This window comes from Aethina tumida, chromosome 4, assembly GCF_024364675.1.
Source record: "Aethina tumida isolate Nest 87 chromosome 4, icAetTumi1.1, whole genome shotgun sequence".
NCBI lineage: Eukaryota > Metazoa > Arthropoda > Insecta > Coleoptera > Nitidulidae > Aethina > Aethina tumida.
This window is the reverse complement of record NC_065438.1, coordinates 28449245-28467148: the sequence shown is the minus strand read 5'-3', so window position 1 is coordinate 28467148 and position 17904 is coordinate 28449245. Positions and strand designations below refer to the sequence as shown.

General features: G+C 29.1%; 2 protein-coding genes, 1 long non-coding RNA gene and 1 other non-coding gene across 4 annotated transcripts; 2 read left to right on the top strand and 2 right to left on the bottom strand.

The window, feature by feature from the left end:
- Positions 1-1715: 1715 nt before the first annotated feature.
- Positions 1716-3916, bottom strand: LOC109596486 (uncharacterized). Its single transcript, XM_020012040.2, has 3 exons — positions 3828-3916; positions 2843-2970; positions 1716-2789 (listed from the first exon to the last, which is right to left on the bottom strand). The coding sequence occupies exons 2-3, from the start codon at positions 2951-2953 to the stop codon at positions 2031-2033; spliced, it is 870 nt and encodes a 289-aa protein (XP_019867599.1). The 5' UTR covers positions 2954-2970; positions 3828-3916; the 3' UTR covers positions 1716-2030.
- A 9776-nt stretch (positions 3917-13692) lies between these two features.
- On the bottom strand, positions 13693-14371 carry LOC126265300 (uncharacterized). The gene is made up of 3 exons (XR_007547825.1): positions 14167-14371; positions 14038-14098; positions 13693-13976 (listed from the first exon to the last, which is right to left on the bottom strand). It is a non-coding gene; the product is annotated as an uncharacterized LOC126265300 (long non-coding RNA).
- Positions 14372-14467: 96 nt separating this feature from the next.
- LOC109596592 (zinc finger protein 761) lies at positions 14468-16575 on the top strand. The gene is made up of 4 exons (XM_020012159.2): positions 14468-14676; positions 14979-15285; positions 15565-16231; positions 16318-16575. The coding sequence occupies exons 1-4, from the start codon at positions 14482-14484 to the stop codon at positions 16484-16486; spliced, it is 1338 nt and encodes a 445-aa protein (XP_019867718.2). The 5' UTR covers positions 14468-14481; the 3' UTR covers positions 16487-16575.
- On the top strand, positions 15362-15443 carry Trnas-cga (transfer RNA serine (anticodon CGA)). Its single transcript has one exon. It is a non-coding gene; the product is annotated as a tRNA-Ser (tRNA).
- Positions 16576-17904: the final 1329 nt, after the last annotated feature.

Here is a 17904-nt window from a genome sequence, read left to right as displayed (position 1 = left end):
AAAGTGACTTAAATGGAAAAAATATAAACAAGTCTTATTATAATTCTTGCCCACAATTTTATTTCGATGAAGTTTTTATTTCAAAACACATTTAACTGGACAAGAATACTGGGATAGGTTTGGAACTTGCTATTTTACCTGTTACTGACAAATTAATTTAACCGAACCTTAATTATTTACACAGTATCTAAGTTATGTACAAATGTAAAATCAATTGAATATCTGAAATAAACATCATAAAAACAGAACAGCCTTTAGTTCCGTTCAGAGATAAACGTAACTAAAACAATAAGAAATTGAAAGTATGGGTGTCAAGCAAACAAATGTTTTGAAACATTAAATTACACTTGTACTTTTCAGGCAATAACTTTGTATTTTAAAATTTTAGACTATAAACATGATCTAAATTAGCGTCTATAAAATGTTTTTAATGAAATAATAATATTATTATATTAGTATTATAATCTTACAGGTAGATACTGTTTCTCATTTTTATAACTGCTATAATTTCCATCCCAGGTATGTACCACCCTAGAGCTTAAAATTTATCTTTTGTCGCTTTGTAAAACTGTTAATATTGAGAAACTATGCTGGAATCGTTATCGAAGGTAAGCGTAATTGTCTGTTATTTGCAAACGAAGAGAGACAAAGTGGTGCCAATAACGTCCGCAGGGCCAAAGGTAGCAGAGGACCCACAGGGTTTGGGAGGCAAAATGTTTATAAAAGATATCAGATCTATTAGAATGAAGGTACACCGGTGACAATTTTTAAACAGATATATCAGAAATTGACCGAAAGACGTCACAGTATCAATAAAATGTCTTATCATATGTGTGGAATAGGTGCATGTCCTTCTCTCCAATAAAGAAATAAGATTATTTTTTTAAATGAGTTCTCTGCGATTCTCAATAGTTGAACGTTATATAACGAAAAAAAAGTTTGGTTTTGTCGATTTTGTTCAGGTGATTTTTGAAGATGCACCCCGTCAGGCAGGACTATCGTCGAAAATGTCGATAAAATCACAGAAATAATTAAAGTCGACAAGTATTTTAGTGGTCCAGCAGTTAAAGATCTAGCATAAAACAGTTTTAAACCAATTGCACAAACTGAATTCATAAAGAAGCATGATGAGTCTTGTTCAAACGAAATGAAATCGATACATTTTTTAAATAGGTGGTGACTGAGAATGAGAAATGTTTCACATACGACAATATTGTACGAAGCGTGTCCAAAGTACGGTGAAACATTTCCAACGGTGGTCAAAGGAGGACTAACGACCAGGAATGTTTTATTCTGCATTTGGTGGAACTGAAAAGGAAATTTATTACGAGTTGTTTCCATACTAAATTCGGATCTCTACTGTCAACAACTGGAAGCTAACGATTGACCAGAAACTACGGGTATTGGCTGACAGAAGAGGTTTTGTGTTCCATCAGGACAACGTCAGACCTCACACGTCTATAGTGGCTCGCCAGAAGCTCCAGGAACTTCACTGCATCCACCATATAATCTGGATCTGTCACCAACCATTAACAACTTTTTCTTGTATTGCAAATCTTTCTTAGAAATTGACACTTAGAGAAGATTGTGGAAATCTATGAGAGAGGTATTATTTGACGCAAATTGGACAATTATAAATACTATTTTTCCCCAACTTAATAATTTTCTTTAATATATTTTGTTGGTTAAGATATTTCAATAAAACAGTTCATCAATGAAATTATAAGTATTGTATTCTCATATAAAAATATACATATTTATTTTTTAACATAAATATTGACACATGATTTGTTAATACGTAGTCACACAACAAAAAGCAAACCAATTGCATTTGATTTCAAATGGTTTAAAAGTACATCAGGGGTATAAAAAAATACAACAAATATTGTATGACATGTAAAAAATGATATTGATAAAATTCCAATAAATGTGTATAAATCCTCAAAGAAAGGTGTAAACTTAAATATCATGCTTCAATTATTCTTAAACAAGTTTTATATTTTTTATATATAGAAGTTCGTCATTTTCATTTATTGCTGTTGAGGAGTTTGTGATTCTATTGTACAACTTAAAAAGACATCACCATTTTCGTTGCCGAATTCTTTAATATACCTCGTCAGCCAACAAACATGGGGCAAGGTATCAACACAACCGATGTCGCTTGTATATGAAATAGGACATTCAATTTTAATAGCTTCGGTTTGTTTGTCTTTATGAGAAATGGTAATTCGATATATAAAATCTTTCTTTGTGAAATTTGTCATTTTAACAATCCAAGCTTTAATACGTCCCATAGTAATAAAATAGCGAAAGAAAAAAAGTTCTTTATCAGTGTAAAATTTTTTACATAATCCACTAGCAGAGCTAGACATAAATTGTAAGGATCCAATTTTAAATTTACCAATATTGGACGGATAGGTATCGGGATGTATCTTTCTCATGTGTGCGTCGAACGTAAAAGGGCTACCAGTCCAGTCGCAACCGTCGATTTGACTGTAAACGCAAGGTTCCGGCTTATAATTACAGTCTTTCTGATGTTGAGAAACTTCTGGTCCTGTCCCCGTCACACGGCAACCGTAACTTTTATTTTCGCAAGAAAAAATCGTGTTCTCCCACAAACGTTCCACAGTGTAGTTTCTAGTTTCTTTTTTGGGTGCTCCGCAGGTAGGACAATTTAATTCTTGATCCAAGCATTTTTCACAGAAGCTGTGGCCGCTTTCACATGTTATAATTGGAGGGTGCATGTATTTCATGCAGGTTTCGCATTTGAAATCAACCACTTCCTTGATCTAAAAACATTTTTTTTAATTTAATTAATTTAATGATGTTTTAATTTAATTACCTCTTCTAAGTTTTGACTTTCGTCATTTATGTTATTAGTGAACGCATGACATCTATTATCATCTCCATTTTCCAGTTCGAAAAAATAAGTTGGAATAATGTTCTCATCCATGCTTATTAAAATTGATACTGAAATAAACTTATTTTAAGTATATATTTAAATAAAAATTATGTATACAGTATGAAATACGTCGTCCCCGACTGAATCTTGAGGGAGACATCATGCACGACAAAGACAGTAAAAGTTTGCTCCGTAGTTGGAATCCCTACACTCAGAAATAATGCGCACTGGTAGTGTATACTTGCGCATAATATAAATTAATCTTTACGAATGCATTTAATAACTCTCCATATGCGTTGGGATGTAAATCGAGTTCTTAGGATGCTTGTTTAAATTATGTAACTTTGTTTAAATTTACAATATATTAAAAGAAATATTATATATAGGGTATATTTGAAAATAAAAATTACTTCCAATAATAAGTTTTTGGGTAAAGTAGGATGCTCTTTATGAGATTTTAATTAAAGGGATTCAAATTTTATGTATTTTTTTTTCAATTTATAACTTATAAAATTAACTAAAAACTGTTATGAAAAACTAAACTTTGATAGTTTGTTTCTTTATAATAATTATAGATAATCTTAGTGCAAAATTTCATTCATTACATTACATTTCAAAAAAAAATCTTAATACACAATGAGTGGAAATTGTGAAATTTTTGTTTATTTTCCAAATAACTAAAAAGATAAACAATCAATTATTAATATTTCTATACAATTAGTAATTGTTAAAAATAATAATAGAAAATAAATTATTTCAAAGTTAGTTTTATTGAACATATAAAAGACAAGCATTAAATTATTTATAAAAACAAAATAAATATAATTAGCATATAATGTATAAAAACTAATCAATAAAAATCAAATCATTGTATTGTTTTATATAAATGTAATTAATAATAATATTAATTAAATATAAAACTTACCTTATACAACTTAATCTACAATCAACAGAAGTTTTACAACATTAAGAAGAGGAAATAAACTAAAAAATAAACTGCAACGTGTAGAACCACAAATGTTTAAAAAAATAATCAACCAAATATCGCGTTTACGACGACATCTCGAGGTAAATAGATATAAATGACATTTCATTAAATAGATTCCTTAAATCATTAAAATTCTTTAAAATTTCAATAGGAATCCATATCCCATAATTTCTATTTTTTTTTTCTTTTAGATTTATAATTTGTTATTACTGTTTATAAAATGTTTTTTCATTCATTTAGTGACTCATCAAAACAACTTATTTTGCCCCTTTTATTTTAAATTATTCATTCCACTTTTAATTCCGAAACAATACATATCTGCTGTTTTTGCAGTAATCCTAATTAATTTTGAATTGAAATATGATCTCTTCCCAAATTTGAAAACACGTTTTCGCGAAAATAATGTGTGTGTGTATAATTGAATCGTCTTGAATACTATGGGAGTACAATTTATTGTGCTGGATATTCTCAAGGAGCCACAAATTTTTACGTGTATACTCCTTCTAAAACAACATTTAATAGATGTTAAAGATACACAACAATTTAAACAAAAGCAAAAACCTTTAAAAGTTATTATATTAAAAATAAATTTTTTTCACACATATACTCCACATTCGTGCAATTTATATTAGTAGTCAAATTATTATTGTTACAGAAATGTGTAATAAAAAAGTTAATGTATTATAATTTAGTACTTACATTTAGTATATATCAGAAAAATTGATAAATATAATTATTATCGTTCATACAATTTCTGAATATATTTATTAACAGTAATATTTATTTATACACACAATAGTGAAGTGTAAAGTTAGCTTTTGTCATTTTTCTAGGTTTTCTGGCTAGGGCCTTATTCAAATGTATACGGGGTTGCATATTATCTGTATGCTACTTAGGTGGAATCGGTGGAAGTAATTAGTTGTGAGGGTAGTTTGTGAGAGTCTTACTTTAACTCTATGACTTGTGTTAGTTAAATGCTTTTTTTCGTTATATTATTTCATAAACAATAGTTCACATTTGTTCTATGTTGTCTTTACTCAAGAGAAGTTTAAAATTAATTGGTTGATAAATGGTTTAATTGTTATAGAGAATTTGATACATAGTTATATAAGCAACTTACTAAACTTAATAGAAAACGAGATGTCTTAAATATAATTAATTTAAACGGACTTTTTTAATGTTAAACAGTTTAAAAAATATAGTAATGGTTACGCTTATTGTAAATAATTATTAATTAATTAATTAATTATAATTAATACAATAGGAAGAGATAATAAATGAAAAATCTATCCAAAGAAACAATTTTTTAATATACACTAAAATGTTTTACTTTGATAGATTGCCAAGGAAATTTTAAGGCAATCTCCTGGGTTGATATCACAATAACATAAAAGAAATATCCAACGAAGTGGCATCTCTTCCTCGACAAATGAGAACATGGATTTTTTCCAGTTTTTCTTCATTGAAAACGATCTATTTTACGCTCCTTTTGAATTTTGGATCGCGAAAAGCATCCCCAAAATGGTACCGTTGCCCTATTGGACGTCTCATCAATGTTCTGCCTTCCGACCCAAACAAATTAAACTCACTTTCGTCACTCCAAAGGACTGTGTTCCATTTTTCCTGAGTCCATGACAAACGGGATTTTACAAATGCCAGACGAGAATCTCTGTTTTTTCTTTGATAGCAATGACCTTTTAACTGCAACTCTGCCACGTAGTCCCGTATCAATAAGGTAATTTCTCACTATTCCGCTGCTAACATTTAAATTAAATTATACTGAAATTTCTTCCTTGGTTTGTCTATGTTTTGCGAGGATTTTTAAGGGAGAGCCTTTTTATAATTTTGTCTATCTTTGGAGTGGTTTTTTCTTGACGTCCTGGTTTGCGTCGATTTTCAACATCACCTTGAGTGCGGAATTTGCACAAAAAGTTCTCGGAACAGTTTTTGCCAAGTCACATTGTATTCGGTCACTTTCACAAAATTCTTACCCTAAATTGAAGTGAAAAGTAAATGTGTTAGGTATTTAGGTATAACTACGTTGAAACCGAAGACCGAAAATGTTAAGAATTTGAGTACACCTTTGAGTAAATGAAATAATATTCCATACTTTTTTACAAGCCAAAAGACGGATCCCAGAGTAATTTTTAAAAATATTTCACATTTTTTTCACTACTGTATACTGGCATACCTCTTAAACTGATAATATTTATGAATCTTTAATTTATAAAATTTGTAGAAGATAAATATGTATTTTAAATTTTGATAAATGAAAATTTTAGCTTTTTGGTATTATATTTGTAGATAACGAAGACATTCAAAGATTTCCTCAGAGTTTAAAAAAATCAGGACGGTAAAGAATAAGATAAAATGCACATTAAACTATGTCAAACGCATAGACATATCTATAATTAGAAAATTCAAGTTATCAAATTTTAATCAATTCTACATTACATCCACCTAGTTGATTCCCTAACTGGTTTAGGCTCGATTGATTCCTCTTCTATTCATAATAGGATTTATTTCTAAAACTGCAGGGGTACGTAGGTGCAAGCTGCATGTGTTCCAAGGATTAGTGGTGATGTTTGTCTTTCGGATTTTTGCATTTGGGCAATGGGTATAATATTCTGTATGTCGTTACATTACATCTTCATCAGTGATTGATGATTCGAGTTGATGATCAATCTGAATTAAAGCTTATTTGAGCATTACATATTAAGTATTTACTAAAAGATTTTATAGGTAAATTGAGTTACTTAAGTCATTACAATTTACAAACAATATTATATTTCTATTATATTGAATCTTTTTCGGAACAATTATTTAATTGTAATTATAACTATTTTTGAATTTTAAACTATTTAAAAAAAAATGATTTTTATGGTTATGCCCATTTCAAATTTGTAAACTGGCATATATTAAAATTCACAATAACTAATATGGGGTCCTTTGACACTACAATGGGTGAATGGAATTGTGGTGTAGAGTGTAACTAAATGAACATTTAATGTGGGGTGAATTACAAAAGCAACTGCCAAGCAAACGGGCTAGACAATGGGTCACTATTATTTTTCTTCCCAGTGTTGTTGCTTACATATTAGGAAGTGGAAACAAATTACAATAATGATACTTTTGTTATTGTACGTGTAAGGCCGATAGCGTTATAAGATGATATCGACGAATTAGATGAATACCGGTTTGCTACAATTAAAAATTTTAGTTATAAGTTATGTAGAGTAAAAGTGGTACCTGCTATTGTTATAATTTAGGTTTAAACATTTTTATTGACTAAATTGGCACTTGTTATTTAAAATCTATTGTTAAAGGACTCAATTACTAATTTATTAAAAAAGAATCATACTTGTGTTTTTCATCATTTGAAAATCGATTATTAGAACCTTATTATAAATGTATAGTCGCAAATTGTTGAAAAATTATGATTATGTACAGCACAAATAAGCATCTTCTTTATGTTTTAAATTAGCATTTCTTCTTAAATTCTAGTACCGACTTACTACATAAAACAAATAAAATAATTGAACAAGAAAATTTGTTAGTTACTGTAAGAATTATTTATTAAAGTGAAGAAAAGAAAAAGGTGAAAATTGAAGTGAAGTTCCACATGAAAAAATATTATTGACAAATATTACAAAAATTAAAATAAAACTATTATTTATTATTTACTTAACCTAAGAGGTGTATCAAATTTTAAAGAAATTTGTAATTATAACTTTTTGTATCAGAAACTGTCAATTTATTAATTGTCATATTAGTTTCTTAATGCTATGAACATACATACTTTGGCAAAACTATAACTTATTAGTATAGTACTTAGCAGTGGCTACTCAGAAAAGCTAGATAAGGAAGTAAGTACTACACCTGATTTTATTGACACCTTAATAAAATACATTTTTTATGTTTTTATTCTTTAAAATAGAATATAACTTAATTTTTAAACAAATGTAGAAGGGTAATATGTCCTAAAACTGACAATTTAATAAGCTATAATAGTTTTGTATGAATTTTTAATGAATATCCTGTATTGAATATTTCTATTTGGTTCCAACATTCGTGTATGCGTTTTAAGGTCGTGCTATAACAATAGTGTTTCAATGGCAGGGGAGCTGACGCGTGCCTCTAGCCAATGAGATAATCCAGATATCGACAAGAAAATCCTGAGGATTGCCGATTCTTCAGTTTCAAAAACTACTTGGTCTTGTGTTTGTCTAGTGGACTTAGGTATGCAAAATTTTTTAATACCGCATCTGTTTTATTAGGATAAGGCATCAACCAGTAATAACAGGAAAGAATTTATTAACGTAAGAAATGCTGTTGATGTGATGGATCTTTAATAGCTAAATGTGTATTAGACTAAAACTAAAACTGAGATAAGGAAGACCTTCCTATTAAAATCAAGAGCTCATTTTTGGAGAACATTTTTTAAAGGTGTCTAGGAACCAATTTGTGTCGAAGTGTGTATAGAGATTTCGTCATTAACGTACGTACTTTTATTATTATTATTTTTTAACTTTTTTGACTAAAAATATTATTAATTGATCTGTGTCAGATACGCAATGAGTTTTTTGTTGTTAATCTTTTAAAAATATATTATTTTATATCTAATAACCATTTTGGATTTTTCCTCATTTTATTTCATTTTTTTTCCATTTTTTATTTATATTATTAAGTTATCACTAATAATATATATTATAAAATAAATAGTTACTGAATAAAATAACAAACCAAAAATTAAGCGATGTAGACGCAATTAGTACATAATCAGTATTACATTATATATATCATTATTTCGCTTTTGTATAATTTTGACAATATGTCAGGACGTGGGTGACGATTCGACACAGTCTTCGTCGATTTTGCACTTGTCCGCATCCGATGTTGGCACCTTGCGGTGTCTGCAGCACGTGCGGCCTTTCCCCGACACGTGACGCTTTCCCAGACCACTTGCCTCCAATCACTACAATACGAGCATTAATGCAGGACCACTCGGGATGCGGTGGTGCGCGCAGTTTCGAGGGTGATAGCAGCTTTGATATTGGTCACGGATCCAAAACGAATTAAAGTCTATTTATATTGCCCATGTGGATGCTGGTGATTTCAATGAAAGAGGTAGAGATCTATTTTCATATTTTTCTTTTATCTATAGAAATATACGACATATTTATATTTTTTCAAAGTAAATTGAATGTTTTATTTTTTATATTACTCATTATATTTAGTAAATTTTTATTAGACAAGGAATTTTAGAATTAATTTTGGAAAAAACATTTTATAACAATTATTAACTATTTTTCCTATTTAAATTAACTTTTTTATCTTTATTAAATTTAATAATACATGTTTCTATATTTTACTACAAAAATGAATATTTTCTGAAAATCAAAATTTTAGAGATAAGTACTAAATATTTTTAATGCAAGTATTTATTAATTAATAACTGTATTAAATCTAATCTGGAGATTATAAATTATTTTTTATAAGGACATTTTTGACAATTTCTAATATATTTTTCTATTTGAATTTTATAGTGTTTATAAACTTCCAAGACCTAGCATAACATTTTTTATAGTCAAAAAATGCGAAAAATTGATTAGATTCTCTATTGATTTCAGCTTCCAGGTATTTTCATAACAAATATTATTTATTAATTCCTCTGTGGTAGAATAAGTTAATTTTTTAATGAATTTCTCCAAATCTGTGAATAGTTATACAGAAAATCATCAGTTCTCACAAATAAACATTTTTTATTTTATTCGATGGTTTAATTAAGAATTAAGCTCATAAATTTCTTAAACTAATTAATATACTGAATTTAGTATGAACTTTATATATACTACTTTTGATGGATGTGATAAATAATAAAGGTATATTTAACAATAAATTTATTTATGTGTACATTCATCTATAGAATATTTTATTCGTGTACCTAATAATAAATTCAAATATGTTAAAAAATATTCCTAATAGTTATAATTATCATAAATAAAATGGCGAAACGTTGAGTATGTTAAGATATAAACTATTTTTTAACACAGCGCGTGATCGGATGCAGGTCCTGTTTCTGATGACGTCACAAGCGCTCATTACTCCTTGAAGTGTTTCGTGTGGCAAAGGAAAATTACCGTTCATAAATTATATTTACCAGACTTATAACTGTGAAAAAGGGAAAGTGATTGAATGATTCCGTATATTATCAAATTATTTTATATATTTTCAATAAAAATCCGTCATTCAAAGTATTTTTTTCGAAATAAAATAACTGAATGTGTGTGAAGTGTCTTTATTCGTAAAATTGTCGTAACTCTATGGGTAATAAAATTAATTTATAATTAATCTTTAACAAATTTGTATATACTAATGCATGTTAAAACATGTTTCTTCGTGAACCTAGCTTGATTTAAAACAAAAAAAGTCTTATTACTTTTAAACGTTTTAAGAAAGTAAACTAGAATGTGTGTGTGTTAAATTAGATAATTAATTTATATTACCTATATAAATATTCTCAAGTTAATATAGTATTTTATATCTATCATTTTTCATAGAAAGATATACGTTCTAATAAGAATATGGGCAATTGTGACGTCAGCAGCTTAATACACATTTTTGAATTAAGTTCCCTAATGGAAATATAATTATTCTGTAAAATATATGTTAAATTACAACATAAGTAAAAAATATAATTATATCTATCCCCAATAAATAACTAAATATAACAAGCAAGAATGAAAGACACAAAAATGAGCGGGCAATTTATCTCGACGGCCACTTTCAGATCATGTAGCACCACCACTCATAGGGACTAGTTGACATAGGGCAGCTGTTTTCGTTCCTGGACTCCGTGCCAGGGATATTACAGGTGCAGCCTATCGAGGAAGGACATCTTTCTGCCCTGCTGACCGCTTGAGATGCATCAGATCGGTTTAATTACGTGCCCATTGTTGCGGCGAGATTTGTTTGTACTAGAAATGTGCGGTTTATGATACGATAAAATCATAATACCCCCAGAAAAACTTACTGGGGGGATTTTTTTCTGTATTGAGTAGAGGATATGCAGAATCAGACATTTTAATTTGTTTAAATGTTGAGGGCATGAAACGCACTTAAAATTTAATAAGTCCAACAGAAAACGAGAAAAAAGATGTTTGTAACAAAACTTACTTTTGTACTACCCAAACAATTTTTATCTGTTTTTTGTTGTTTCAACCGAAGTATTCTGTACAGAAGCATAAAATATCGGCTGCCTATAATCTGCGTCTCCGTTGAAAAGTTGGAACTAGTGCGACGAAATTGAATAAGACGGGCCCAAGTTTGCTTGCAGGTCGATAAAGGAAACTTTGAATAGCTTTTGTAAAGTAACGTTTGTTACAAACTTTACTCTACAAATAAATTTCACATAACACACAATCTACTAACTAGTTAATTAAAATTTGTGCTAATATTTTATTTATTTACTTGTACGACGATTGTTCCGTGAGTAACTAGCCTAGACCAGATGTGAGTTTGTTATGCTGAAAAAAGCAACATTTTTCGTAAATTTAACCTTTTACAACAATACTGTTAAACTGTAATATACACCAAAATTCAAACATGCAAGCATTTTCAAGGAAAATCGTCCAAGTTGTTTGAATGTTATCACTATTTTCAATTATGAAAATTAGGTTATTGGAAAAAATTTTTGTTCTAAAGATGTGGTCATTGCTGAAACGAACAAGTAGTAGGTAATTATGGTGAATAATAATATAAATTTTATATAAACGTACAATTTTCTTGTCAATATCTGGTATTTATCAGAAATCCCTCGTATATATATATATATATATATATATATATATATATATATAAAATATTGTCTTTTTATGACTTCATTGTTTATACACATGTTGACCCTTAAATTAAATATTTTCGTATTCATTAATCTCATCTGGTGGAATATAAATTAATATTGAGTAAAAAATATTGTAAGAAAAATTATAATATTGAAATGATTGTAGACAATTTTCTGATTAAATTTATTTAGTCACCATGACTTTTCTAATGTTTAGGTGGGTGTCCATAGAGACCACATATTTTAAAAATGTTCAACATAATCTTTATTTCTTTAAAACTGTTATACAATTTTTATTCTTAGTTAGAATTAAATAGATTGATTATAATTCTCTGAGTGTTCATGTAAACCACACGTTTTAAAAATTTTTATCACAGAAGTTGGCATGTAATGCTAATGCTAAAACTTTTTTTATTAATAATAATATCAGTCACAAATTAGGCCACGATGAAGTGGTAATTTACTTTATATTTTATATATTAAAAGCAATCATTTCATTGAAGATGTTTTTTTTTTAAATAAATTTGTTTATTTTAAATATTTATTTTATACTACAATAAAATTTTAAACAGATATCCAAAAGAATATTTATGTCACGTTCCTTGCAATATTAAGACTAATTCTTAACAAATGGCTCATTCATCACATTTAAAAAAAATTCCTTGCCGAGCAATTCTCTTGTAAAAATATGTGCACCCTGATAACTCTCCAATATTATATGATAATATATGATTTTAAACCTGCAAGCGGTGCCGTACGATTTAATTAAATCCTGGTGCGTTAGTCCCTCTGACCATAATTGGAAAGCGAAATAAGTTGTAATATAATCCCCGAATAAACAAGGCGTACCACCCCAAAAATTTCGAACCCCACCACCGACCCGTCATCCCTGCCTAATACAACAAGTGTATGTAGCATGCATTAAAGCCACATTAACATTTGGGCGGAGCGAATTATTTGTAAGGTTTATTTTGCAATAGGATAGATGGGCCACTTGCATACATTGGACAGGGCCGAACTAGTAATATATTCTTTTGAGGTTGAGTTATATTTGATTAACATTAATCTTGATTTTATAACTAATAAAGTTAAAATTTATTTGTTTTAAGGTAATTTGGGTGCTCTGTAAACTATTTTATCATTTGGGTGATTCACTCAGTTAATTATAATTAGAAAGACGATTAAATTTTAGTTTTAATAGTATCAAATTCAATTCATTTGGAAGAATAAACCTGATTTGAGTACAAATTTTATAAAATTTTGTATGATTATCAGGCATCTTTATCATTAATTTTTTTCGTAATTTATTCTCTTCTGAACATTTCCAGTTTGACAGATCAAGAAAAGATAAAACGTGAAAATGTTATGATGAAAAAATGCAAAATCTTAATAAGTTTTACATATTTGAATCGGTTGGATCTTCCCGTATAAATATATGTGATTCGCCTTCATGTACTAAAAAAATTATTTTTTTTTTGTCCTATTTCATCCTAAAATTCAAAATTGAATATTGCGGATTTAATATGTTATATGAATAACAAATCATTGAAAGAAACTTTTTAAGTGAACTAACTACTCTTAAAGATTTCATTAAATTAATTTTCGTTACCCAATGTAATTATTTGTCCATAGAAAATAATCCCTGAAATTGAATTTTTGTTAAAATCTGAAATATGTTTTTCAATTTCTATTGCCCATTTGTCATTTACATAGTTTACATAAACGGACAATACATAGAGATTTAGAACAACAAATTTATTTATTAACTTTGAGTTTAAAATATTTTTAATTTATCGGTTAAAAATGTAAAATTTAGAATATCGGAATTATTTGTTGTTGAAAAATATATATATAAAAGAGCTAGATGATTGAAAATTTGAACTTATAACAGCTTCCGATCAAAACAAATTAGATACCATTAGAAGCATAATTATTTACCTTTCTAATAAAATATTAATCTCAATCTGAATTACCGTTTAATCTATATATTGTATTGTATATTTGTATAATATACATATTATTTTATATAAATATATAAAAAATTGGAAAAATATTACCTTTTGTTGGTCGTTATTACTATTTTCTCATTATAATTTTAATTTAACTACATTTAATCAATAAGATATTATTCTGATTTTTTAAAAATATACATTTCCTTTTAGATCATTGTTAAGCCGATCTCTTTTTAATCAACAACTTTTAATACCTGTAAATTGCTCGTAACTTGGTTTTGGCATTCAACACTTTGAAAAACTTGATGAAATTAATAGGAGTTATTTATATATACATTTTATTTTTACATACCCAAAAATATAAAGTCTGTATTATTGTAATCATTATCACTAGTAATATTCTTCCAACAATTCTACAAAAATGATTAAAAATAGACAAACGTTAGTTTACCCCCCATAAACGATAATATTATGTACGCACCAGGCAGGTTTGTAGGGGGAACAAAATGTGCAAGTCGGTCCTGCTGGCGATTGGCCACGGTCCAGGATTGATGCTGCATACACGGGGTGGCATGCACTTGATGCATCCGTGGCGGTGGGAGGTGGGTGGTGATAGTGGTTGAAAAACCACCAAACTTTTCTTAGTTTAATTTCGACAACCAAACCGTCACATCATCTACCAGTCGTCCAGGTTACCGCTTTGTTAATGATATACATAAATATCAAATCAAATCCACTGACGTAGACGTTTTGAGAGTGTTTGGGTTGCGCCTACTATCAATTGTTAGGAGTCGGCATGTTTCCGATTGTGTCGTGTAGTTCTCGAAATACCATTTCGCCCTCAACTTCCGGTATCATCAGCAATTATGTGACAGTTCCCTCAAAATTACCGGTCCTCGGCAAAGTCATGGCTGCCACCAATATTATTCAAGGTGCCATGAGCGCTCCAATTGATCCTGCGTTTCTCCTAGGAAAACCTGATCTGCCACTTGTAAGTAAACAACGAACAATCGACTTTTTGTTTGTTTTTTTTTCAACAGAGATACATCCACTTATAGGTAGTTTATTATTATATTCTATTAAATTAGATTTCTGACAGATCACATCTAACCTAACAGTAATTATTTAAATATGATCAAAATATATATATATTTGTGGAATTATATTTTTTCATATTAAATATACTAAAAAATTGATTTCCTTTCTAAAAATATTTATTTTAAATCAAGTATATGTGCGATAAAATGAGGACCACGGAGATATTTTTAATTATTAAAATGTTTTTTTTTTCAGTTAACAGTGGGTCTCAATTCAATTGGAATGATAGAAGTGGAGCCTAACTCAAGAAGCGTTTGGTCCAAAAATTCTCATTGGGTCAGAGCTATTAGATTATCTGATGACTGTCATTCATATAATGTAGAATTAAGACTATACCCAGCACAAAGAGCTTGTAGTACGTTAAATAAAAATTTGCCAACTCCAAAATTGATATTACAAGCCGTTCGAACGATCGAAATTGGTCAGGAGTTGTCGTTGTGGTTCTCCGAAGATATATTGGCGATGTTACAAATCGTTTTCCTAACACCTGCAAACATACAAGGTGTGTATGTGTGACTTATGATCATTTAAGGAGTTTACTTGAAACCTGTTGTGTATTGAGGAAAGTTAAAGGACAAGCAGTCGTGGCCGAGTGGTTAAGGCGTCTGACTCGAAATCAGATTCCCTCTGGGAGCGTAGGTTCGAATCCTACCGGCTGCGTACTTTTTGTTTGTCTATGTTATGTTTACCCGGACAAACTAGTCAACCTCCTATTTATTTCTATGTGTGTTTTAAATTAATTAATAAATAAATCCAAAATTTATGTTCGTGTTTGTTTTAGGTCAAAATAGGTACGTTTGTAATAGATGTTTATCGTTATACGAATCACCAAATCCTCTTAAACTTCATATGACATTGGGTTGCGGAAAACACGATATTGGAATTGTATGGCACAAACTCTCAACTATGTTAAGAGAAAATAGTTTACATAATGTATTCGTACAAAAATGTTTCGATTTTAAACTTTCGCCCACGCAACCATTGAGTCGACAAAAAAGCGCAATTGATCTAACGACTTCCGGTAATAAAAAATGCGACAGTCCAAAGGAATTGTACAGGCCTTATTCAGAACCTTCGGCGTTTAAACCATTTAAGAAAGAAGAATCTTCACCTACAAAAGAAATTCCCACTGTATGGCCCTTGAGTTTTAAACATCATGAATTGCTGCAAAAGCAACTTCCTGATTTCGACAAGTGCAGTGGAGTTCCCAGTTATGAAGACGACGCGCATATTGAAACTCTAGTTAGTAGTTTAGGAAAAACAGACGATGGTCATGTTTGTTTATATTGTGGAAAATGTTATTCTAGAAAATACGGATTAAAAATACATATACGAACTCATACTGGATACAAACCTTTAAAATGCAAATTTTGCGGTAGACCCTTTGGAGATCCAAGTAATTTAAACAAACACGTCAGATTACATGCAGAAGGAAACACCCCCTACAAGTAAGTGTCTCTTGTCGGATATTAATATTTAAATTACAAATAAGATGTTTAATACATATTCTCAATCAATAATTACTCTCTTACAGATGTGACTTGTGTGGCAAAATCTTGGTTCGAAGAAGGGATTTGGAAAGGCATCTGAAATCTAGGCATATGATCGACATGCATCCTGACTTGAATGTCTTACCAGATTCACCAAATGGAGATGACGAAATTAGTGAAGACGGTTCTACGCGATCGTCCAACACTACGTAGTCAAACTAACTTGTATTTATTTGTACATAGATGAACTATTGAAAAAACGTTTTTATATTTTTAATAAATATTTATTTATACTTTTAAAATTTGATTAATTATAGTACTATTATTATTATATATTAAATATTTTCGTGGTATAAGTAATATACTGCATAAACTAAATAATGTCAACATAATATTATAGAGGTCTATACTCAAAAACCAGTATAAGTTTTCCTGCACTTTGTCTCCTCAGGATATTGCAGATTGATTTGTAGATTATTTCGTATTGTTTTTACAGTTAATATACCAAATTTAGTGTTTACTTATAACAATATTATTAAAGCTCTTAAAAGCCTATTAACAATATCTTGACAAATAATGCAGTACCGTGTTTTTTACTGAAAGGCTATTTTGTTATATATGATCATTTTTATTTCTATTTTAAAGTCTAGTACTTCCCTATAGAATGGAAGATAGCTCAAATTCGTCTTATATTAAAATAAAAAAGAAATCAGATAACTTGAAAAATTACCAGACTAAAATAGACCGATGTTTCAAAAATATTTTAAATAGTAGTCCATACATCACTGTAACATAAGGCGAAATGTTATCTCACTTCTAACCAGCATTGGTTTATTATTATTAAATTAAGTAACTTAACAATATTTACTACATATATGCCAATACAGCGTTATTTATACAGATTTCCCAAAAACGTTTGACGGGACTGACCCTATAATTCTCAACCAATTAATTTCCCTTGGATTTAACAATTCCAATTTTCAATTACTGTATATACTCTGAGGTTCCACAGGGATCCATTTACTCATATTCATTAATGATTTACCATTGTATGAGCAATTGTAAATCATAGTAATTGTAATAATTTTTATTTATCTAGTGCTCATGATTTTAATATTCTGTTCCTGATTGTGAGGACTTACAACAGCAAATTGTGATCTGTTTGATTGATATTTAAAAAATAATTTAAATGGGTCAAACTGTAGAAGTTACTGTGGCTCTAGAATGAAATCAATTGTTTTTAATAGATATATAACGGAAGATATAACCTAGATCAGTATATAAAAATTCATTTGTAGAAATTGTCGTGATTTTATCAATCTTGATACCTTGAAATTACTTTACCACAGTTATATGCGATTGAAAATGAATTATTATATTCCAATTAGAATCCATATTACAAAATTTTTTATAGAATATAGCACATATTTTTGAAGTACTCCGAGTTTAGGTTTGATGGTGACTAACCCATAACTAGTACCTGTGGATGATATTTGTGCTTCAAAATTGTTTTTCTCTTATTGGAACATTGGAATTAAACTTGTACACAACATGGAAGATCGTCTTAGTTATTAGAACAAATTGATAATAATGATTATTTCTATTATTAGTTTCATCTCAATATCATGTGA